Source organism: Oncorhynchus mykiss, chromosome 12, assembly GCF_057628025.1.
Source record: "Oncorhynchus mykiss isolate SJ-2025 chromosome 12, ASM5762802v1, whole genome shotgun sequence".
NCBI classification, from domain to species: domain Eukaryota; kingdom Metazoa; phylum Chordata; class Actinopteri; order Salmoniformes; family Salmonidae; genus Oncorhynchus; species Oncorhynchus mykiss.
In genome coordinates, this window is record NC_143033.1 from 76,483,519 (window position 1) to 76,505,645 (window position 22,127).

General features: G+C 40.8%; 1 protein-coding gene across 2 annotated transcripts in view; it reads left to right on the top strand.

The window, feature by feature from the left end:
* The window catches only part of LOC110538277 (myoferlin), a 59,481-nt gene extending 38,272 nt beyond the window's left edge, over positions 1 to 21,209 (top strand). For both annotated transcript variants that reach the window (XM_090193360.1, XM_036938321.2), the window contains exons 31-54: positions 501 to 588; positions 1,000 to 1,077; positions 1,183 to 1,364; positions 2,018 to 2,176; positions 3,499 to 3,600; positions 3,782 to 3,943; positions 5,192 to 5,354; positions 5,529 to 5,599; positions 5,849 to 5,863; positions 5,998 to 6,096; positions 7,064 to 7,192; positions 7,478 to 7,633; positions 7,869 to 7,957; positions 8,238 to 8,408; positions 10,544 to 10,692; positions 11,022 to 11,161; positions 11,670 to 11,758; positions 14,411 to 14,506; positions 15,169 to 15,310; positions 15,628 to 15,727; positions 16,009 to 16,202; positions 18,624 to 18,733; positions 18,946 to 19,093; positions 19,452 to 21,209. In XM_090193360.1, the coding sequence (XP_090049486.1) occupies positions 501 to 588; positions 1,000 to 1,077; positions 1,183 to 1,364; positions 2,018 to 2,176; positions 3,499 to 3,600; positions 3,782 to 3,943; positions 5,192 to 5,354; positions 5,529 to 5,599; positions 5,849 to 5,863; positions 5,998 to 6,096; positions 7,064 to 7,192; positions 7,478 to 7,633; positions 7,869 to 7,957; positions 8,238 to 8,408; positions 10,544 to 10,692; positions 11,022 to 11,161; positions 11,670 to 11,758; positions 14,411 to 14,506; positions 15,169 to 15,310; positions 15,628 to 15,727; positions 16,009 to 16,202; positions 18,624 to 18,733; positions 18,946 to 19,093; positions 19,452 to 19,490 (2,871 nt within the window). In that variant the 3' untranslated portion in view covers positions 19,491 to 21,209. The remainder of the gene's footprint in view (positions 1 to 500; positions 589 to 999; positions 1,078 to 1,182; positions 1,365 to 2,017; positions 2,177 to 3,498; positions 3,601 to 3,781; positions 3,944 to 5,191; positions 5,355 to 5,528; positions 5,600 to 5,848; positions 5,864 to 5,997; positions 6,097 to 7,063; positions 7,193 to 7,477; positions 7,634 to 7,868; positions 7,958 to 8,237; positions 8,409 to 10,543; positions 10,693 to 11,021; positions 11,162 to 11,669; positions 11,759 to 14,410; positions 14,507 to 15,168; positions 15,311 to 15,627; positions 15,728 to 16,008; positions 16,203 to 18,623; positions 18,734 to 18,945; positions 19,094 to 19,451) is intronic.
* The last annotated feature ends 918 nt before the right edge of the window (positions 21,210 to 22,127 follow it).

Consider the following 22,127-nt stretch of genomic DNA (forward strand, 5'->3'; position numbering starts at 1 on the left):
AAACAAACCCAAACCCCTAGTCCCTGGACACGTATGGAGATTCAAGAGGATTGGATAGATTTAAGCAATATCGTTATAGCTCCAGCAGGGTCCAATAATTTAAAATCTTCTATGTGTCTAGGGAGTAGGGTCTAGGGTTCATTTTTTTGGACTGGGCCATGGTTGTGTTATTATGTCTTGATGTCATGTCATGATGAGCTTGAGCTCAATGCACATATTTTCCTAATGGATGATCATGCTAAAGTAATAACTATAAAATAAAGACAAATGTATTCAACTTTCACCACTCTAGAATTACCCATCTCTCTAATGAAGGCATTGCTAGTCCTGTTCTGAACTGGTCTCTGTCTCTCTGGCTGTATTTACACAGGCAGCCCAATTCTGATATTTTTCCCACTTATTGGCAAAAGAGCTGATCTGATTGGTCCAAAGACCAATTAGTGGGAAGAGATCAGACTGGGGGTGTCTTTGTAAACTCAGCCTCTGTGTTTTGTCTACAGGGGGTAGATGTTGATGAGAAGGCCAGTAAGAAGGACGCTGCCAGACTGTTTGGTGCCAACACACCCACCGTTTCCTGTAACTTTGACCGTGAGTAACATTGACCCATGCCAGCTGATTGCAGACACTGATTAAGTGATTAAGGCTGTGGCCACACAGAGATAGATGAAAGAGTATGAAAAACACATAAGCATTGGTCCCGGTTTTTCCATCAAAAAAAGTCAAATGATCTCCACATTTTGCATACGAGTTGCGTACTTAACAAGATGGACAATATCAGCATTTTTTTGTTGACAGATAGACATTCATCATCTCCTTTGTTCGTGAAGGTATTGAAAAAACACTGGCCCAAACGTTGTTGTTTTTTACGGACAATCTCTGTCTGGCCACAGCCTAAATGTTGATTTCTCCTCAGATTCCTCCACTCCACTGCTCTTCCTCTCAGGAAGTCTGGGCCCACACTTTTCAGATGACATTAAATCACAATCACTCTCTCTTCAGGGTCGTATATGTACCATCTGAGGGTGTATGTCTATCAGGCCAGGAATCTCATCGCCATGGACAGGGACAGCTTCTCAGGTGAGGAACATCATAAAATGTAGATAAATGGATAGCTCACTTTTTTTCAACTTACCAAGCGGGATGTTACATCCAAACCATTTGTGCTCTGGTCTCCTGCTTCAGATCCCTACGCCCATGTGTCCTTCCTCCATGTGAGTAAGACCACGGAGGTCATCAGAGCCACTCTGAACCCCACCTGGGACCAGACCCTCATCTTTAATGACATCGAGATCTATGGAGACCCCCAGACCATTGCACACAACCCCCCCAACGTGGTGCTGGAGCTCTACGACAGTGACCAGGTGGTATGTACCCTATCCTACCCTCACTTACCCTACCAGTTGTAGTGTATTAGCGACACTTAGTGGTGCAATACCAGCCGAGCACTGTACATACATGTGATACACTTATGTACATGTATGTGGTCAATGTGTGTGACCACCACTAAGTACATTTCAATGAATCCTGTGATTCACCAGTCAAGTTAATACATTACACCCGTCAATTTCCATCCACTGCCTGTTCACCTGGACTTATTCACCTGTGCCCTGTTAAGTCACATCCAGCCCTGTCTATTTCAGCAGTGTCATATTGTAAGTTCAAGAATATTTCGGTTCCATTGTTTTTGACTAGTGCAAGCAGTTGATACTTGTCTAGCTATCTGTTATTTTTATTTTTTTTAAGCGTGTATGTTGGAAGCATCTTGGATGAGTGTACTGTCCTTGAGACAAAAAAATAGCAAAATAACTGTTGTGTTTGTGTTTTTCTTTACTGTTACTCTTGTACTATTAGCTAGTTATTTTTGAAGGTTTTACTTGAAATTATCTGGATATGTAGATGTTTTGCCTACTTTAGTCGAATGCACTGATTGCAAGTTGCTCTGAAAAAGAGTGTCTGCTAAATGTACTAAAATGTAAATGTAGATGCTACATATCCCTGTGTTGTGTCCGACTCTCAGGGTAAAGACGAGGCCATGGGTCGCTGTACGTGCCCCCCTGTGGTGAAGCTGAACCTCGGCACGGTGGTCTCCCCCAAACTGCTGTGGTTCCCTGTCACCAAGAAAGGCCGCAACGCGGGAGAGATGCTGGTGGCTGCTGAGCTATTGCTGAAAGACAAGGTAAAGTACTACCCAGCTAGCACACAATGTTCTGAGAACCATATGTTTCTTAGAGCTTGGTGAAACCTTTGTAGTCCTATGGTTATTTTGCATACAACCTTCCCGCAACTTTCCAGGGAATGGTGCGGGATAGTTAATTGGCTTTGGAACATTTTCCACACATTTAAGGAACCTTACAAAAAAATCGATTTTCTTGGTATTTCATTACCTTAACAGAACGTTTCCTAAAAGTTCAAAGATGGTTACTTTCAATTAATATTCTGGTAGTTCTAGCAACATTCTCCAATTTGTTTGACATTGGGAATGTTCCGAAATAGCTCAGAGAACGTTAAGAAACAACATTCTTCTGTGGGAATTTCAGTACTTCAGAATAACTTTTCCTACAGGTTTCCTCATGGTTCTATTTAAAGTCATGTTCTCAAATTGTTCGGAGAACGTTAAGAAAACTTTTTTTTGTAATGTGCACAGAACGTTTTTAGAATGTATCTTAAAAACATATACATTCCGTTCTTCTCAGCATCAACAAAACTCTCTATCCTCTAAGTTGTTAAGTGTGTTCAGGTGTGTTGGCCACGCCCACTAATTGGCCACACCTGCTCTTAATGAGTACTTGTTTCCTTTGAAATGGGGTCTGTTTGAATAGACTAAAATGAACAGCTTTGAGTTGAAAAAAAATATGGCATGCTAGCTCCAACCTGGTGGTGCAGTGGGCTAATTCCATGAATAGACAACGGAAGCTCATAGGTTTGCATCTCGCTGACGCTGTGCCACAACAAAAAATAAATGTGTTTGTATGTGTCCTGTCTGTGCTTGGAGTTCAAAACAGTTAACCCAAACTAGCAGTTTTATTTAAAGTCTCAGAACGTTATTTAATTGCCTTCAAATAACCTAGAATTTCCATTCTCAGAAAGTTTAGAAAACATTCAGAGAACCATAATAAAATATTCTCAGAACCTCCCTGCAACTTAAATTTTCACTTACGTTTTAAGAACGTGGCTTCTCTTATGGCTTCTCTATCAGAACAAATGGGAAACCAAAAAAGTACGTTCCCACAACTTCCAATGAAGCAAATAGGCTAGCTGGATAGTGCCCCGTGTTGCAGTGTTTTTAAGGTGAAAGTAGCTCCTAACCACAGATCTAGGATCAGATTGCTCTACCCCTAACCTCAAGCGCCAGGTGGGTGGAAAATATCTGACTGTTTGTCAGTAGTTGGTGCAACTTCCATCAACTCCAGTCCAGGTCGAGTTACTGTAGAGTACTTTTTTGTGAACATCACAATATGAAATACATTTAATTGATTGATTGATGTGTATTACTTTTAGGCCAATGAGAGTGACTTGCCCCTGGTGCCCCCCAGACGAGGAGCGACGCTCTACATGGTCCCTCAGGGAATCAGGCCTGTCGTACAGCTTACCGCCATCGAGGTGAGGCCTCAGGCAGTCCGCAACACCATCAAACACACACTCACATGCACGCTTGTGCATGCATGAACTCATACACACACACACGCAAGCACACATTCACACACATGAAGACACCCACACATTCTCCTCTGTGTTTCTCTTTCTCAGATGTGTGTGTGTGCGTGTGTGTGTTGTGTCCTAGATCTTAGCCTGGGGTCTGAGGAACATGAAGACCTACCAGTTGGCCACAGTCACCTCTCCCAGTCTCATGGTGGAGTGTGGGGGGGAGGTCGTCCAAACTGCCGTCATCAAGAACATCAAGAAGAACCCCAACTTCCCCGGGTCTGTCCTCTTCTTTAAAGTGGTACTGCAACTTCCCTTCAAACTCAGTGTACTGTATAACAGTTCTCTCCATAAGATATACTATTAATATCAGGGACTGGAAGGAAAAGACAAATGCTCTTGATGTAAACAAAGTGACTGAATGAACGTGACATGAATGTACTATATTTGAGTGGTATTTACCGGTATTTTCACTGTACACCATAAAATGGATACGTACTGTAGATTTGTATCCAAGGTGATACTTAACTAGTTTGGTCTCAGATATGTTTGTGTTTGGCGTTGACATTGCCCCGTAGGTTAACGTTTATTGTCCTGGAGGCAGAACTGAGAAATTTCCCCTTAGATAGGAAAGGGAAAGGGGGATACCTACTTAGTTGTACAATTTAATGCATTCAACTGAAATGTGTCTTCTGCTTTTAACCCAACCCCTCTGAATCAGAGAGGTGCGGAGGGCAGCCTTAATTGACATCCACGTCTTCGGTGCTCGGGGGTTAACTGCCTTGCTCAGGGGCAGAATGACAGATTTTTACCTTGTCAGCTCGGCGACTCGATCCAGCAACCTTTCAGCAAGCTGCAACATCAAAATTGGCTCTGTTGTAAAAATTCATGAAAACTCAAATGAGCTTTTTGGTCTATATTTAAGGTTAGGGTAGGCATTAGGGTTAGCAGTGTGGTTAATGTTAAGGTTAGGTTTAAAACAGGATTTTATGACTTTGTGGCTGTGCCAGCTAGTGACCACGCTGCAGAGCTGCCTCCAGAAAATGATTCATGACAAAAAATGCTAATCTGCGGTCACCCCAGGCACATTTGTTAATGTTTTTGTAACGAAGGAGATGAGCATCCATCATCATGGTAAAAAAAAAAAAATTCTAGTACATACTCTGATGTTCTATCGTTCCTGCAATGATGTCAGAACCAAAATAACAGCGTTCGTTGTTTGAAATAACATCTTTGTTGTTGTAATATCTCAAACGGACGTGGAAGTATCAGCACTACAGATTCCAGCTTTAAGGACCTCAATTATTGATGTTTGACAACCATTAAGATAAACAAGTTTAAATGTCTCTGCATTTAAGCTGATTGATATTATGCTTTCTGTTTAATTGATTGATTGTCTTCGATTTGATCCTATAGTGTATGCACTAATTGTAAATCGCTAAGAGCGTCTGTTAAATGTCTAATATGTATATGTAAAATGTAGTTTCTGTATCACTGGTAACACTGTGAGTTGTCTGAGCCAGGTTAACCCCCCCCCACCTCCCCCCAGCTTCTACCCAAAGAGGAGATGTACACCCCTCCCATCGTTCTGAAGGTGATGGACCACCGGCCGTTCGGCAGGAAGCCCATTGTGGGCCAGTGTACCCTCTCCCTGGAGGAGTTCCGCTGTGACCCTTACGTCACCAATGCTGAGGTGGCCATGTCTTCCAAAGGTACACACATACAAACAGAACCACGTATGCACGCACACAAATACGCGTGAACGTATGCACGAATGCGCACACAGATACACACACACACCCACATGCAACATTGCTGAAGTACTGTACCCCCCACCTCTATTTACTACTACCCCCCTTCTTTTCTGTTGTGTATTGTTGTATTAGTGGCCATGATGGCAGCAACTCAAGGAGACATCATCATTAACATGGAGGATAGGCCCATCCTTAATACTGAGGTAGCTACTGTAAAACTCATGAAGGACTTTACAGTATGAGCTTGTCTTAGTGTTGTGTTGTTATATCAGAAATGTACCAGGACTGTAGCCTGTGTGCCAGGCTGTTTCTGCTGTATTGTAAAAATATCTTGGCATGATAATGAGTAACAAAGAGTTGACAAGATAGTACAAACAGATCTGGGATCAGGCTAGCAAAAATGTGTTGTGTGGTTACACATTCTGATGATGTTATTCTGTTTTTCTTCTTAGCTCCACAAAGAGAAGGTGAGATTTTTCCTTTCTTTTATGAATACCTATCATCAAGGATGGAAGGAATCAAGGATTTGATGGCTTGTACACTTCTGACAGAGTCTGAATGTGCTGTTATTGAGGCTTATTTGAGACTGCCTGTTTTGCAGGAGGAGGAGGCAGTTGACTGGTGGAGTAAGTTCTATGCCTCTGTGGGAGAGCACGAGAAGTGTGGGCCGTACCTCAAAAAAGGATACGACACCCTGAAGGTACAGTGAGAACGTTCTACCACTTCTGTCTCCGAGACTGAAAGGTTTCAGTTGACCTGTTTGTTTGTTTTTTAAATCTCTTTTGTCTTACAATGGTCACAAGGATTGTTCATAGGACTTTTCCCATCAATATTTAACACCCGCCTGGGTTTTACACGACAACCTGTATAATGGTGATGCTGTGAGAAATGTGTGTTTTCTTATATGTATGATGGTGTGAATTGTGTGTATCGCCTCAGGTGTATCAGGGTTGTACATACAGTCAGGTCCCAAATTATTGGCACCCTTGATAAAGATAAGCAATAAAGACTGTATAAAAATCATAATACAAATACTGAGCTATATTGTATGCTCAAAGAAATTGGTGAGTTGTATTATTTTATATTAACGTAACTGTTCAGAGAAAGAGATTTTGTTAACAATAGACCTTAGACCATTCCTCCATACAGAATATTTCCAGCTCCTGGAAAATCATCATCTTGCAATGGCCATCTCATTCTCCGGACTTGAACCCCATTGAAAACCTGTTGTTTGAATTGAAGAGGGCAGTCCATAAGCGTAGAGGAAGGATATCAAGGATCTGGAAAGATTCTGTATGGAGGAATGGTCTAAGATCCCTCCCAATATGTTCTCCAATGTTATAAAACATTTTAGGAAAAGTATTGGACTATTGAAAACGGGTGCCAATAATTTTGACCCCTATCTTTTAAAGATTTGTTCTCATTACTTGTTTAACAAAGTCTCTTTCCCTGAGCAATTGTATTAGAATAAATAACAATACAGCTCAGTATTTGTATTATTTATTTTATACTGTTTTTGGTCATCTTTATCGAGGGATTTTGATGTGTGTGTGTGTGTGTGTGTGTGTGTGTGTGTGTGTTTCAGGTTGTGTGATATGTGTTTGTCCCCAACATATTACGGTAGGTGTCCTCATGTGTATAACAGTGTGATGTGTGTGTTTTCCCAGGTATATGAAGGGGAGCTGGAGGAGGTCCCAGATTTCCAAGGGCTGACAGATTTCTGTAAAACGTTCCGACTGCAGCGGGGGAAGACTGAGGATGAGGACGACGACCCTTCAGTGGTCGGAGAGTTCAAGGTGATCAAAGACCTCTTTTTCTTTTAGGAATGTATGATCCTTCGTGTGTACATATCATCCTGTTAAGATGTATTTTCAAGGGAGTTCTGTCCAGAGCCTGTTTTCAATAACAAGGAGACATGGACTGGGGGCACATACATACAGCTGGTGGGGGGGAAACAACATTACATAGAACCAATGATAAAAAATCCTTATTTTCTCCACTTTATATGTGAACCCAGCCTAATTATTGACACCTTGCCTGACTTTTGACCCCTGACCCTGCTGGTGTCTCCTGTCCTGTAGGGCTCGTTCCGGGTGTATCCCCTATCTGATGACCCAGAGATGCTAGCCCCGCCACGCCAGTTCAGAGAGCTGCCTGAGAGCGGATTGCAGGAGTGCCTGGTCAGGATCTACGTGGTGCGATGCATGGACCTGCAGCCTAAAGACAACAATGGCATGGTGAGTAGACGCCAAACACACTCTAAGAGACTCTACACACTGAGAACACTTCCAACGCGATCCTGGATCAGGCGTATGTCAAACGCTGGATTAATTTCAACTTTCAGCTGAGCATTTTTGCTGCACATATACATACGTTTTCCCCTCTCCCTCACCAACCGACAGTTCTCATTAAAATGCATGACTTATATAGCCTTTGCGTGTGGGTGTATTTGTGTTTGTTTTGGCTTTTTAGTGTGACCCTTACATCAAGATCTCTTTGGGGAAGAAAACAAAAGACAGGGATGACTACAAACCAAACACCCTCAATCCAGAGTTTGGCAGGTAAACATGTTTTTATTTTATATTTAATCTTTATTTAACTAGGCAAGTCAGTTAAGAACAAGTTATTATTTTACAATGACGGCCTACAGTAGTAGTTTTAACTAAAACCTTCACTAATAGAAAACGGTCAAAATGCCACTGAAACTGTTGAATTAATGAATGGATTAATGGATGAATGAGTTATTTTGAAATGTATAAAGTTGTTTCAGTCAAGTGAAATCAACAATGCACACATAAGTGCATCTGACCAAGTTAACCTCGTCTCTTCCTCCTGTGTCAGGATGTTTGAGCTGTCCTGTTTCCTCCCTCGAGACAAAGACCTGAAGATAGCTGTGTACGACTATGACTTGCTCACCCGAGATGAGAAAGTGGGAGAGACGGTCATTGACCTAGAGAACAGACTCCTCTCTCGCTTCGGCGCCTACTGCGGCCTACCGCAGTCCTACTGCATGTGAGTGTGCACGTGTCCGTGTGTCTGTCTGTAACGCCCAACGCAGGAGATTAGAAGCAGGTAGAGGGAGTGAACCATTTAATACAGATGTAACGGAACAAGAACAGCGTCTGGACATAGACACGACAAACAATGCGACTACAGGGAACAACACAGAGGAGCAGACATACACTACCGTTCAAAAGTTTGGGGTCGCTTAGAAATGTCCTTGTTTTTGAAAGAAAAGCAATTTTTTTAAACAATTAAAATAACATCAAATTGATCAGAAATACAGTGTAGACATTGTTAATGTTGTATATTAGTATTGTAGTTGGAAACGGCAGATTTTTAATGGAATATCTACATAGGCGTACAAAGGCCCATTATCAGCAACCATCACTCCTGTGGTCCAATGGCACATTGTGTGATCCAAGTTTATCATTATTTTAATAAGGCTAATTGATCATTAGAAAACCCTTTTGCGGCCTCCCGGGTGGCGCAGTGGTTAAGGGCGCTGTACTGCAGCGCCAGCTGTGCCATCAGAGTCCCTGTCGTAACCGGCCGCGACCGGGAGGTCCGTGGGGCGACGCACAATTGGCCTAGCGTCGCCCGGGTTAGGGAGGGCTTGGTCGGTAGGTCCTTGTCTCATCGCGCACCAGCGACTCCTGTGGCGGGCTGGGCGCAGTGTACGCAAACCAAGGTGGCCAGGTGCACGGTGTTTCCTCCGGCGCATTGGTGCGGCTGGCTTCCGGGTTGGATGTGCGCTGTGTTAAGAAGGGTTGTGTATCGGAGTACGCATGACTTTCAACCTTCGTCTCTCCCGAGCCCGTACGGGAGTTGTAGCAATGAGACAAGATAGTAGCTACTACAACAATTGGATACCACGAAATTGGGAAGAAAAAGGGGTAAAATTCAACAACAAAAAAAGAACAACAAAAAAAAAGATTATAGCAGCAATACAACTGGCAGCCTTTAGACTAGTTGAGTATCTGGAGCATCAGCATTTGTGTGTTCGATTACAGGCTCAAAATGGCCAGAAACAAATAACTTTCTTCTGAAACTCGTCAGTCTACTCTTGTTCTGAGAAATGAAGGCTATTCCATGCGAGAAATTGCCAAGAAACTGAAGGTCTCGTACAACGCTGTGTACTACTCCCGTCACAGAACAGCGCAAACTGGCTCTAACCAGAATAGAAAGAGGAGTGGGAGGCCAAGAGGACAAGTACATTAGAGTGTGTAGTTGGCAGCTTCATTAAATAGTACCCGCAAAACACCAGTCTCAACGTCAACAATGAAGAGGCTACTCCGGGATGCTGGCCTTCTAGGCCAAGTTCCTCTATCCAGTTTCTTGTTCTTTTGCCCATCTTAAAATTGCCTTTTTATTTGCCAGTCTGAGATACTCAACTAGTTTAAAGAAGGCCAGTTTTATTGCTTCTACAATTAGCACAACAGTTTTCAGCTGTGTTAACATAATTGCAGAAGGGTTTTCTAATGATCAATTAGACTTTTAAAATTATAACCTTAGATTAGCTAACACAACATGCCATTGGAACACATGAGTGATAGTTGCTGATAATGTGCCTCTATACGCCTATGTAGATATTCCATTTAAAAGATCTGCTGTTTCCAGCTCAATAGTAATTTACCACATGAACCATGTCTACACTGTATTTCTGATCATTTGATGTTATTTTAATGGACAAAAAATGTGCTTTTCTTTCAAAAACAAAGGCATTTCTAAGTGACTCCAAACTTTTGAAAGGTTGTGTATATGCAGGGGGGAATCAACAAAGTGAGAGAATCCAGGTGAGTCCAATGAGCGCAGCTGCGCGTAAGGTTGGTAACAGTTGCGTATGATGACGGGTAGCCTGACGCCCTCGAGCGCCAGGGAGGGGGAGCGGGAGCAGGCGTGACACTGTCTGTCTGTACGATTGTCTGTACAACTGTCTGTACGACTGAATGTACGACTTTCCGTTATACAGGTCTATCAGTCCAACTTTCCCACTGTGTCTCTGATCCGTTGAAATTATGATTCATGCCTTTTAATTGCCTGTAGTTGCCCAGTTCAGCTCAACTTTTATTCTGGCCTAATCCAGCCACCACTAGAGAATGCTATTGTATTGCATGCTATAATAATGATATAACGTTACAAAACAGCTCAGGGACCAACCAGTGGAGGGATCAGCTGAAGCCCTCCCAGATCCTGGAGAACCTGGCCAGACTGAGAGGGATCCCTTCACCCAGCACCTCTGCTGACGGCAGCACTCTCTCCTTCGGAGGGAGAGACTACAGCCTGCTGGACTTTGGTACAGAAAACCATTAAGTAGCAAACCACACGTTGTTAGCTAGGCAAGAGTTGTGTTAATAACTTGAGGGATGTGTAAATCACTTTGACCTCCATGTAAACCATCCATTTCAATGGGAGATTTGCCCAAGAAGTTAGTATTCAACTATCTGAGGTACATTCAGTTCTATTAGAGGAGTTCCACAGATAAAGCAGAAAGAATAGTGCTTTCTTTTTTTTTTTAAATACACTTGGCATTTTACTTCAACCACAACATAGTGAATGTGTTAGTCATCTGAACGTCAACCCAAACTTCTGTCTCCTGACTTGAGTTGTGTGTCCTGTCGCTAGAGGCCAACAGAGTCATCCACCAGCACCTGGGTCCAGCCAGGGAGAGGATGGCCCTGCATGTCCTCAGTAAACAGGGTCTGGTGCCAGAGCATGTGGAAACCAGGACTCTCTACAGTACTTACCAACCTACACTGTCCCAGGTTAGTACCTTATTTCCCTTTTCCTGATAACACTTTCATTGTAAGCCAATGTAAATGTTAATAAATGCTTCGTAAAGTTTAGAAGCATGTAAAAAAAAAAATACATTTAGAAATAATGAAATGCTTATAGTTTATTATAGTTATTATGAAGTGTTTCCTTATTGCCCTCATGAAACGTCCAAACATTGTACTGTATTATCAGGCCACATTATTCAAGAAAAAAAAATAGTTATGTCTATACGAGGTGTTTGTTTGTTGTGTGACAACATGACATTGTCTAGAGCAGTGCTTCTCAAACCTCACCTCGGGGACCCCCAGACGTTTCACCATTTTGTTGTAGCTCTGAACTAGCACACCTGATTCAAGTAGTAAGGGCTTGATGTTGGTGTTGAGTTGACAAGTTGAATCAGCTCTGCTAGCTCTGGGGGTTCCCCAAGGAGAGATTTGAGAAAGGCTGGTCTAGGGAATACTTACTAATTGTATTGGCTCTCACTCTCCCCATTGTTAGGGAAAGATTCAGATGTGGGTGGACATCTTCCCCAAGAGCCTGGGTTTACTGGGACCTCCCTGCCACATTACTCCACGCCAAGCCAAGAAGTGAGGGCCTTTATTACATTCATTAAAAAATAAAGAACCTGCACAGTCAAAATCATATTTTTCATCATATTTGATGATAATTGGATGAAACCAGATCAAAGTAGGATGACCAAAGTATGAGAAAGGACTGGTGGTGGTACATTGATGAAGTTTGATCATACACTTACTGGCTTCCTCCTCTGTTAAAAACTTGAACTCAGGAGGCAGGGTTAATTGAGGCTTTATGTGACATCACATACATTTTTATTCACCTCCTTTTAATACACCAATGGTAACGTCTTATTCTCTTACCTAATTTAAATAAGTACCACCTTGTAACCATCATCGCGTTAGCTAGTTAATGGCTAGTTAATGGCTATCATTATGTTAGCTAGTTAATGGCTAGCTAGGTCATCAGCCAGCATGGGGAAAAAAGGGGGAAGGGTCATTCAAAATTTCTACTCAGTTGTCATGTCAACACATCTGTCAGTACTGCTATGAACTGCAACAGAAGAGACGTGCCAAATAGGAGATAAGAGGTTAGACCAAGTCATTGTTTTACAAGTCACAAGTAAGTCTCAAGTCTTAGCACTCAAGTCCCAAGTCAAGTCCCAAGTCAAGACAGGCAATTCCGAGTCAAGTCTCAAGTAAAGACCGACAAGTCTCAAGTCAAGTCTCAAGTCGTAAACTTTGAGTTTCGAGTCCTAAACAAGTCATAATGTGCTCTTCACCAATTGTAATACCATTTCATATTTTTAACAAGAGTAATAGTTAGTATATTACATGTACGCAAATCATTAATGCTTTTAAAAATATATACAGTTGAAGTCGGAATTTTACATACACTTAGGTTGAAGTCATTAAAACTCATTTTTCAACCACTCCACAAATTTGTTGGTACCAAATATAGTTTTGGCAAGTCGGTTAGGATATCTACTTTGTGCATGACACAAGTAAGTTTTCTAACAATTGTTTACATACAGATTATTTAACTTAGAATTCACTGTATCACAATTCCAGTGGGTCAGAAGTTTACATACACTAAATTGACTGTGCCTTTAAATTAAACAGCTTAAAAAAATCCAGAAAATGTCATGGCTTTAAAAGCTTCTGATAAGCTAATTGACCTCATTTGAGTCAATTGGAGGTATACCTGTGGATGTATTTCAAGGCCTACCTTCAAACTCAGTGCCTCTTTGCTTGACATCATGGGAAAATCAAAATAAATCAGCCAAGACCTCAGAAACATTTTTTTAGACCTCCACAAGTCTGGTTCATCCTTGGGAGCAATTTCCAAACACCTGAAGGTACCACATTCATCTGTAAAAACAATAGTACGCAAGTACCAACACTATGGGACCACGAAACAGTCATACCGCTCAGGAAGGAGATGCGTTTTGTCTCCTAGAGATGATCGTACATTGGTGCGAAAAGTGCAAACCAATCCCAGAACAACAGCAAAGGACCTTGTGAAGATGCTGGAGGAAACAGGTACAACGTATCTATATCCACAGTAAAACGAGTCTTATATCGACATAACCTGAAAGGCCACTCAGCAAGGAAGAAGCCACTGCTCCAAAACCGCAATAAAAAAAGCCAGACTACGGTTTGCAACAGCACACGGGGACAAAGATTGTACTTTTTGGAGAAATGTCCTCTGGTCTGATGAAACAAAAATAGAACTGTTTAGCCATAATGACCATCGTTATGTTTGGAGGAAAAAGGGAGAGGCTTGCAAGCCAAAGAACACCATCCCAACCGTGAAGCACAGGGGTGGCAACATCATGTTGTGGGGGTGCTTTGTTGCAGGAGGGACTGGTGCACTTCACAAAATAGATGGCATCATGAGGCTGGAAAATTTGGTGGATATATTGAAGCAACATCTCCAGGCATCATTCAGGAAGTTAAAGCTTGGTCACAAATGGGTCTTCCAAATGGACAATGACCCCAAGCATACTTCCAAAGTTGTGGCAAAATGGCTCAAGGACAACAAAGTCAAGGTATTGGAGTGACCATCACAAAGCCTTGACCTCAATCCCATAGGACATTTGTGGGCAGAACTGAAAAAGCATGTGTGAGCAAGGAGGCCTACAAACCTGACTCATTTACACCAGCTCTGTCAGGAGGAATATTTGGACTATTTGTGGTAAGCTTATGGAAGGCTACCTGAAACGTTTGACCCTATTTAAACAATTTAAAGGCAATGCTACCAAATACTAATTGAGTGTATGTAAACTTCTGACCCACTGGGAATGTGATGAAAGAAATAAAAGCTGAAATAAATCCTTCTCTCTACTATTATTCTGACATTTCAGATTCTTAAAATAAAGTGGTATCCTAACTGACCTAAGACGGGACATTTTTACTAGGATTAAATGTCAAGAATTGTGTAAAACTGAGTTTAAATGTATTTGGCTCAGGTGTATGTAAACTTCCGACTTCAAATGTGTATGTTGGTGACTCATAAGGCTATTTTAAATGGGAATCAGGATGACTGTGCGTGAATTGTGTCAATCTCATAGACTGTCAGTTCTTGCATTCTCAGTTCTGCTTATGAACTTGGTGGTTACATTCCCACCTCACACCTTTACATTTACCAAACAAAGTGGCAGTGTTAGGCTGTTTATTGAAATGGTAGATTGAGCCTTTTAAGTGTGTGATATTTTTCAACAGGTACTTCATGCGGGCTATTGTCTGGAACACCACTGATGTCATACTAGATGAGACCAGCATCACCGGAGAGAATATGAGTGACATTTACGTCAAAGGGTACGGCAGAGCATGATTGTCTACTCAATGGTACAGTATTGAGTGATTGGCTACTCATACAGATCATACTGTATTGCTGATCAAGCAAGGGCAGTGAACCCTACATTTTAAGTGTGCAAAAAATAAGTGAAAACCATGTGCACAGCTGTCCACATACTTTAGATATTGGTGCTGGTTCTAGCAGGAAAACATAGGTGTCCAAAACAAATGTAAAAAAATACACACAACCAACTTTGACTTCATAATTATGTTGAAATATTTTCATTGCAGAGTGCATGAGAGTGTACCCCATTGCCGACTCGATTGGTGGCATACAGTATACAGGGAATTGATAGAGAAATAATGATGTATGGTTGATCGAGTAAATAGGCGCAAGAGCAGTGGTGTCAAACTCATTTTGCCTTGGAGGCCGCATTCAGTGCTCAACGAGGTCTGAAGGGACGCACTGAATATTTGTTATAATTCCTTGCCGTCAAAACTTGCAAAAAATAGTGCTCTATCCATTGTTTTGGGAATTTCCGATGCTCCCTGACTGTCTAGCTTTCATTTTGGTGATTATAGCGAGCTGGAAACAGTCAAGAAACTGTATGAATGTAGGTCCATTATCATTACTACACTGTTTAAATGTGGTTTTAGTCATTTTAAAGTATATTTATTTACAGATGGATGCCAGGTATGGAGGAGGACAAGCAGAAGACAGACGTCCATTACAGATCCCTGGATGGTGATGGCAACTTCAACTGGCGGTTTGTCTTTGGCTTCGACTACCTGCCCGCAGAGCAACTTTGCCTCGTTTCCAGAAAAGTGCGTTTGAAGAGATTTATTGTATTATTTATTGCCTTTATTTAGCAGACACTTTTATCCAAAGTGACTTAGTCATGTGTGTTGTGCATACATTATATGTATGGTACCAGGAATCAAACCCACTATTCTGGTGTTGCAAGCGCCATGCCCTACCAACTGAGCTAACACATTCTCTTTTACAGTTATGCCCTAAAGTGAAACATTTTGACAAATTAAGTCAAAGTTTGACAGTAAATAATAGTTTCAGAAACTGATATGTTGGGTAGATGTTGAGCTCCAGACTTATATCCAAATGTGTTTGTTTGGTTTGTTGTCAGGAGCATTTTTGGAATCTGGACCAAACCGAGTTTCGGACCCCTCCAAAGTTGATCGTCCAGATTTGGGACAATGACAAATTCTCACTGGATGACTATCTGGGTAAGATACATTTATTTCCTCTGATCTAAACTAACTGATACAGAGTGTTTCTCTTTTTCTCATCGCTGGATGTCTCCAAAAATCTGACTGACTGGTTTGAATTCATTTATGTTTATTGTCCATGAAGACAATAACAAGAAACATCCATCAGCATTTGAAAACCAATCTTATTTCAACCCAGGTCTGCAGTACATAACATATAATGGTGAATAGGAAATGTGGGAAGGAAACAGTGAAATAAAGGGATTGCTAAAGCAGTTTGTGTTGTATTTGGGACACAGGCACAGTTGAGCTGGATCTGCTTCATCTGATCCCCCCTGCCAAGACCCCTGAGAAATGCAGTCTGAAAATGTTACCAGGGGTTACAGGCTCCACACCTTCCAAACAACCACCGCCCAACTCTCTGTTCTCCCAGAAGTCTGTGCGGGGCTGGTGGCCCTGTATGATCGAGCAGGATAGGAAGCACATTCTGGGTGTAAGTCTTGTTGTAGTGAAACTGAGAGAAAAAATTGCAAATTCTAAGTTAATTATCCCATTTTACCATGAATACAGAATATTTTGCAATTCTACATATTCTGCCATCGGGTGGAGAGAATATTTTGCAGTTTTAAAGCTAATTTACTGCAGTGCTACAAATTGTTCCATTACTTATGCCATGTTCATATGATACCTGGATGAGAGTGACTAACAAAATTGTCATTTAGCAGACGTTTTTATTCAGAGCGACTTACAGGAGCTCAGCTCAAGGGCACGTAAGATTTTTCACCTAGTCAGCTCTGTTATTTGAAACAGCGACCTTTCAGATACTGGCCCAAATCTCTTAACCGCTAGACTACCTTTGTGCCCCCAAAATCAATGGAGGAACACTACCAAATTAAACAATTGCACCTTGTGTTTACTGTAACTGTGGTATGTGCTTGTCATACCTAGCTACCTTAAGATGAATGAAAGCCTCTCTGGATGAGACTAAGATGTAAATGTAAAATAAGTTAATACAGATTTCCTCAACATAAACATTCAGATTTCAGATTTCCTCAACATTCCTCAACATAGTGGATCAGGTGTCATTGTGGATTAATTTTTAGCCAGAAATGCCTGCTCATAGGTGACAGTATTTAGTCACTTTGATCCTTTGCACAGTATTGATAAACATAATGACATTAAATGGATGTCTGAAGTCACAAGCTTTAGGGCTAAATGTGTTTATACAGTGCCTTGCGAAAGTATTCGGCCCCCTTGAACTTTGCGACCTTTTGCCACATTTCAGGCTTCAAACATAAAGATATAAAACTTTATTTTTTTTGTGAAGAATCAACAACAAGTGGGACACAATCATGAAGTGGAACGACATTTATTGGATATTTCAAACTTTTTTAACAAATCAAAAACTGAAAAATTGGGCGTGTAAAATTATTCACCCCCTTTACTTTCAGTGCAGTAAACTCTCTCCAGAAGTTCAGTGAGGATCTCTGAATGATCCAATGTTGACCTAAATGACTAATGATGATAAATACAATCCACCTGTGTGTAATCAAGTCTCCGTATAAATGCACCTGCACTGTGATAGTCTCAGAGGTCCGTAAAAAGCGCAGAGAGCATCATGAAGAACAAGGAACACACCAGGCAGGTCCGAGATACTGTTGTGAAGAAGTTTAAAGCCGGATTTGGATACAAAAAGATTTCCCAAGCTTTAAACATCCCAAGGAACACTGTGCAAGCGATAATATTGAAATGGAAGGAGTATCAGACCACTGCAAATCTACCAAGACCTGGCCGTCCCTCTAAACTTTCAGCTCATACAAGGAGAAGACTGATCAGAGATGCAGCCAAGAGGCCCATGATCACTCTGGATGAACTGCAGAGATCTACAGCTGAGGTGGGAGACTCTGTCCATAGGACAACAATCAGTCGTATATTGCACAAATCTGGCCTTTATGGAAGAGTGGCAAGAAGAAAGCCATTTCTTAAAGATATCCATAAAAAGTGTTGTTTAAAGTTTGCCACAAGCCACCTGGGAGACACACCAAACATGTGGAAGAAGGTGCTCTGGTCAGATGAAACCAAAATTGAACTTTTTGGCAACAATGCAAAATGTTATGTTTGGCGTAAAAGCAACACAGCTGAACACACCATCCCCACTGTCAAACATGGTGGTGGCAGCATCATGGTTTGGGCCTGCTTTTCTTCAGCAGGGACAGGGAAGATGGTTAAAATTGATGGGAAGATGGATGGAGCCAAATACAGGACCATTCTGGAAGAAAACCTGATGGAGTCTGCAAAAGACCTGAGACTGGGACGGAGATTTGTCTTCCAACAAGACAATGATCCAAAACATAAAGCAAAATCTACAATGGAATGGTTCAAAAATAAACATATCCAGGTGTTAGAATGGCCAAGTCAAAGTCCAGACCTGAATCCAATCGAGAATCTGTGGAAAGAACTGAAAACTGCTGTTCACAAATGCTCTCCATCCAACCTCACTGAGCTCGAGCTGTTTTGCAAGGAGGAATGGGAAAAAATGTCAGTCTCTCGATGTGCAAAACTGATAGAGACATACCCCAAGCGACTTACAGCTGTAATTGCAGCAAAAGGTGGCGCTACAAAGTATTAACTTAAGGGGGCTGAATAATTTTGCACGCCCAATTTTTCAGTTTTTGATTTGTTAAAAAAGTTTGAAATATCCAATAAATGTCGTTCCACTAAATGATTGTGTCCCACTTGTTGTTGATTCTTCACAAAAAAATACAGTTTTATATCTTTATGTTTGAAGCCTGAAATGTGGCAAAAGGTCGCAAAGTTCAAGGGGGCCGAATACTTTCGCAAGGCACTGTAGATCACATAGAATATGAATGAGAAAGTCTGTGGAGTGTTTATGACTGTCTCTGTGTTCCCATAGGGGAAAGTGGAGATGACCCTGGAAATAGTGGAAGAGAGGGAGGTAGAAGAGAGGCCTGCTGGGAAGGGCCGGGACGAACCCAACATGAACCCCAAACTAGACTTTCCCAAGTAAGACAACATCCACAAGTCACCTTTCAACCACCTATGACAATAACATTGTAGCTTGTACACTGTTAGTAGATTGTTTTAACATACAAACTACATAGCGCTATAACATTCAGTAACAACATGGCACCCAATAAGAGTCTTAATTTCAAACTGGGCTTGCCTAGGCCTACCCCCTAAAAAAAAATTGCTTTGTTGTTTCTCTCTCCATACAGTCGCCCCGACACTTCCTTCTTCTGGTTCACCAGTCCATTCAAGACCATGAGGTTCATCATATGGCGCAGATTCAAATGGATCTTCATTGGTTTGATAGTCCTCCTGCTTGTGCTCTTGTTCCTTGGGATCCTGCTGTACTCCCTACCAGTAAGATATATGTCCTTGTAATCGATAATACGAATATATCTATGCCACATAGAAGACACTTTCATCCATAGCAACTATAGTGAGTAGATAGTGCATACATTTGTTGTGTTTGTATGTGATTCACTCATATAGTGTAAACAGGCAATGTGCATCATTCCTTTGATATGCTGAATTGCAACATAATATGGTCAAATTAAGCATAACTGCATTTATTTGATCTGATAATAGAGTACAATATTGCAATAATTCCACTCCACGAATGCATCCTGCATATGAATATAACAGAGGATGTAACCTTACTTTAAATAAAAGTAAAATATGTGTTTTATTAATTAAATATTTTCTCTTTCTTCTCCAGAACTACATCTCAATGAAAATTGTGAAGCCTTTCTCTTAGGAGTTACTCTACGGGGCAGCTGAGTACTATGCCTGTCTTCGTCCAAGGGATAAGGCGACAGAAGTCTTGACACTCAGGCCCTCACAAACTCTATGCAATGTATTCCTATCAGCGTTGTCTTCAGAGTTGCGTGCATTATTTAAATTTTTACACTTTATCAATCAAGGCTACACTTCACTTGCATTAAATACTGTAGCTACACAGCCCTTTTAATTGTACTGTACTTGTACTGTTCTTACCTGTCTGTATTTCCCTGAAATACCAAAAGCGAAAGGAAAGGGAAAGGGGATACCTAGTTAGTCGCACAACTGAATGCATTCAACCGATAATGTGTCTTCTGCATTTAATCAAATGCTATTTTGTATGCATGCTTTACTAAACCTAATATAGAGTGTGTCTTCGCTGATAGAATGAGCTACTAACAACAAACACTGTTGTTGTGTCTTCAAACAATGTCCCAACATTCTAATAAGCCACTTCCTTAGACACCATACAGAGAAGGCCCCAATGCATTTCCAAGTAGAGGCATGAGATAATTTCTTGGTTGCAACAAAAATCCCATTTAATTTACTCACTGAATGTCTAGGTATGTCATACAGTCCGGGTAAATCCAGGTATGTCACACCTAATAAATTAAGCATGGTATCCATGTAAGCATAGACAGTTTTACTATAAATATTAATTGGGATCTAACTCAAAAAGGTACGCAAAATGATTAAGGTAAAATAGATGATTGTCTTGAAATCAAAAGTTTAAATCCAAAGGTATTAATCCACAAATGAAACATTATTAATCACTCTAGTTTTTGGAAGGCATTTTTCTAGCAGGCTTCTATCTATCACCCTGTTCTAATTTGGTTCCACCATAGAGGCATAAAGAAGGCTCATCATTGTATCTGTTTGGCTTCTGAGACAGGGTGGGCAGTGCAATTGAGGGCTATCTCAATTTTAAAGTAACTGTCCAGTGATAGTCACACTTTTAAAATGTAATGTTCTGATAACGCATACCCAAATAATGGTGTTGGCTCATCCTATACTAATTTGTGGCCAAAGCAGAAATTGGAGAAAAAACATTTTAAAATCCCAACCTCAAACTTGTATCTCAACCAGAAAAAAATGCTTGCTATTTCCTCATAGAGGATAATGACATCCTCCTGAGGAGGATGAGCTGGCCAATCAGCGGTCTACTCACATTAATATTGGACAGTTACTTTAAAGTAGTCCATTTCTTCTTATTAGACTTTTATGAGTCAGTAAACAAACTAAAAGGGTGCATACTGCCACCTGGAGTGTGTTGTCTGAATAGGTATAAAGCCAAGGTTTGGGATTTACTGCTACCTGCAGTTCTGGAATGTTTCCTCAGGAGTATAATTAATTGGCTGATCCCTCCTGATTACCTGGATGGAATTATGTGATCCTTCCTTAATTTAACCCATAGGAAGTCCCAAACAGTTAAAATGGTGAAAGCCCTCAATGGCAATGTTCATTCTGAAACAGGTTCTATCCATTTGGAGTCCTCTTTCTACCTCTATGGGTTCCACTGATGCATCTTAGCTTTAACCCATTATATTTTCATATAAACAGTTTCCATACTGTGAATAATAACTTTAACATGTTTTCTTTTCGCATACAAAATGGCTCTAACAACTGTTGTATTCCAATTTCATTTATATCAATAGGCTTTTCTATGTTTTAATAAAGAACAATGATTATGTACAAACGTGGCGGTTGCAGATTTACTGTAAATGTTTCTCTCCACACTGATCCCTAAGGCAGCGTTTTAGATCACTTACTGACACCTGGCTGGTGTAGTGGTAGTTCCGCAGCCCTGCTGCACACATGGCTAAAAGTGTCCATATAGGTTTGAATCTGGCCTACTGCCCTTTGTCACTACCATAGATTGTGTTCGTATACTGTGTCAGGACTCAATCAATCAATAGACAATTCCACCAATTTATCGATTGGCTGAATGATCTGTTGGCTGATTTTCAGCAAACTCAAGTCAGGAAAAGCACATTAAATTGTATAATTTGTATTGGTGATTCTACAGAAGTGGTTCAAATTGCTGTTCCCAATCAAAGTACTATTTAAAAAAACAGATACATTTCAAAGTAAATAAATCAACGTTTGAAGACGTATTTATATCATAATATATTCTAATGCATTCCAAGTCAATTACAAACATTGTTAAATTAATATAGTACAACGTCATTGTTTAAATACCCATTCCTATTGAGAGGTGGCTGCTCCACACCCTGACTCCTAAAATTCATGTTTGAAAATAAAGCAATTAAAGATTTTTGTAACACTTTTATCAAATCTTGAGTTAGTTAGTATTATTACATTGAAAGATACTGATCTAATTAGTACACTCTTAGAAAAAAGGGTTCCAAAGAGGTTATTTGCGGAGGGACAGGGTTGTACCAAGAACCATTTACATCTGAATAACCCTTTTTGGAAGACAAGGGTTCTTTATAAGGCAAAAGGTTCTACCTAGAACCTTTTTCATCCTAAGAACCGCTTTTCGAAAGAAAGGGTTCTTTAATGATTTTTTGGTAGGAAAATGATTCTTTGGAAGGCAAGAGGGTTCTACTGTACATAGAAACCTTCTAAACTGAATAAGCTTTTAAATAGTGCT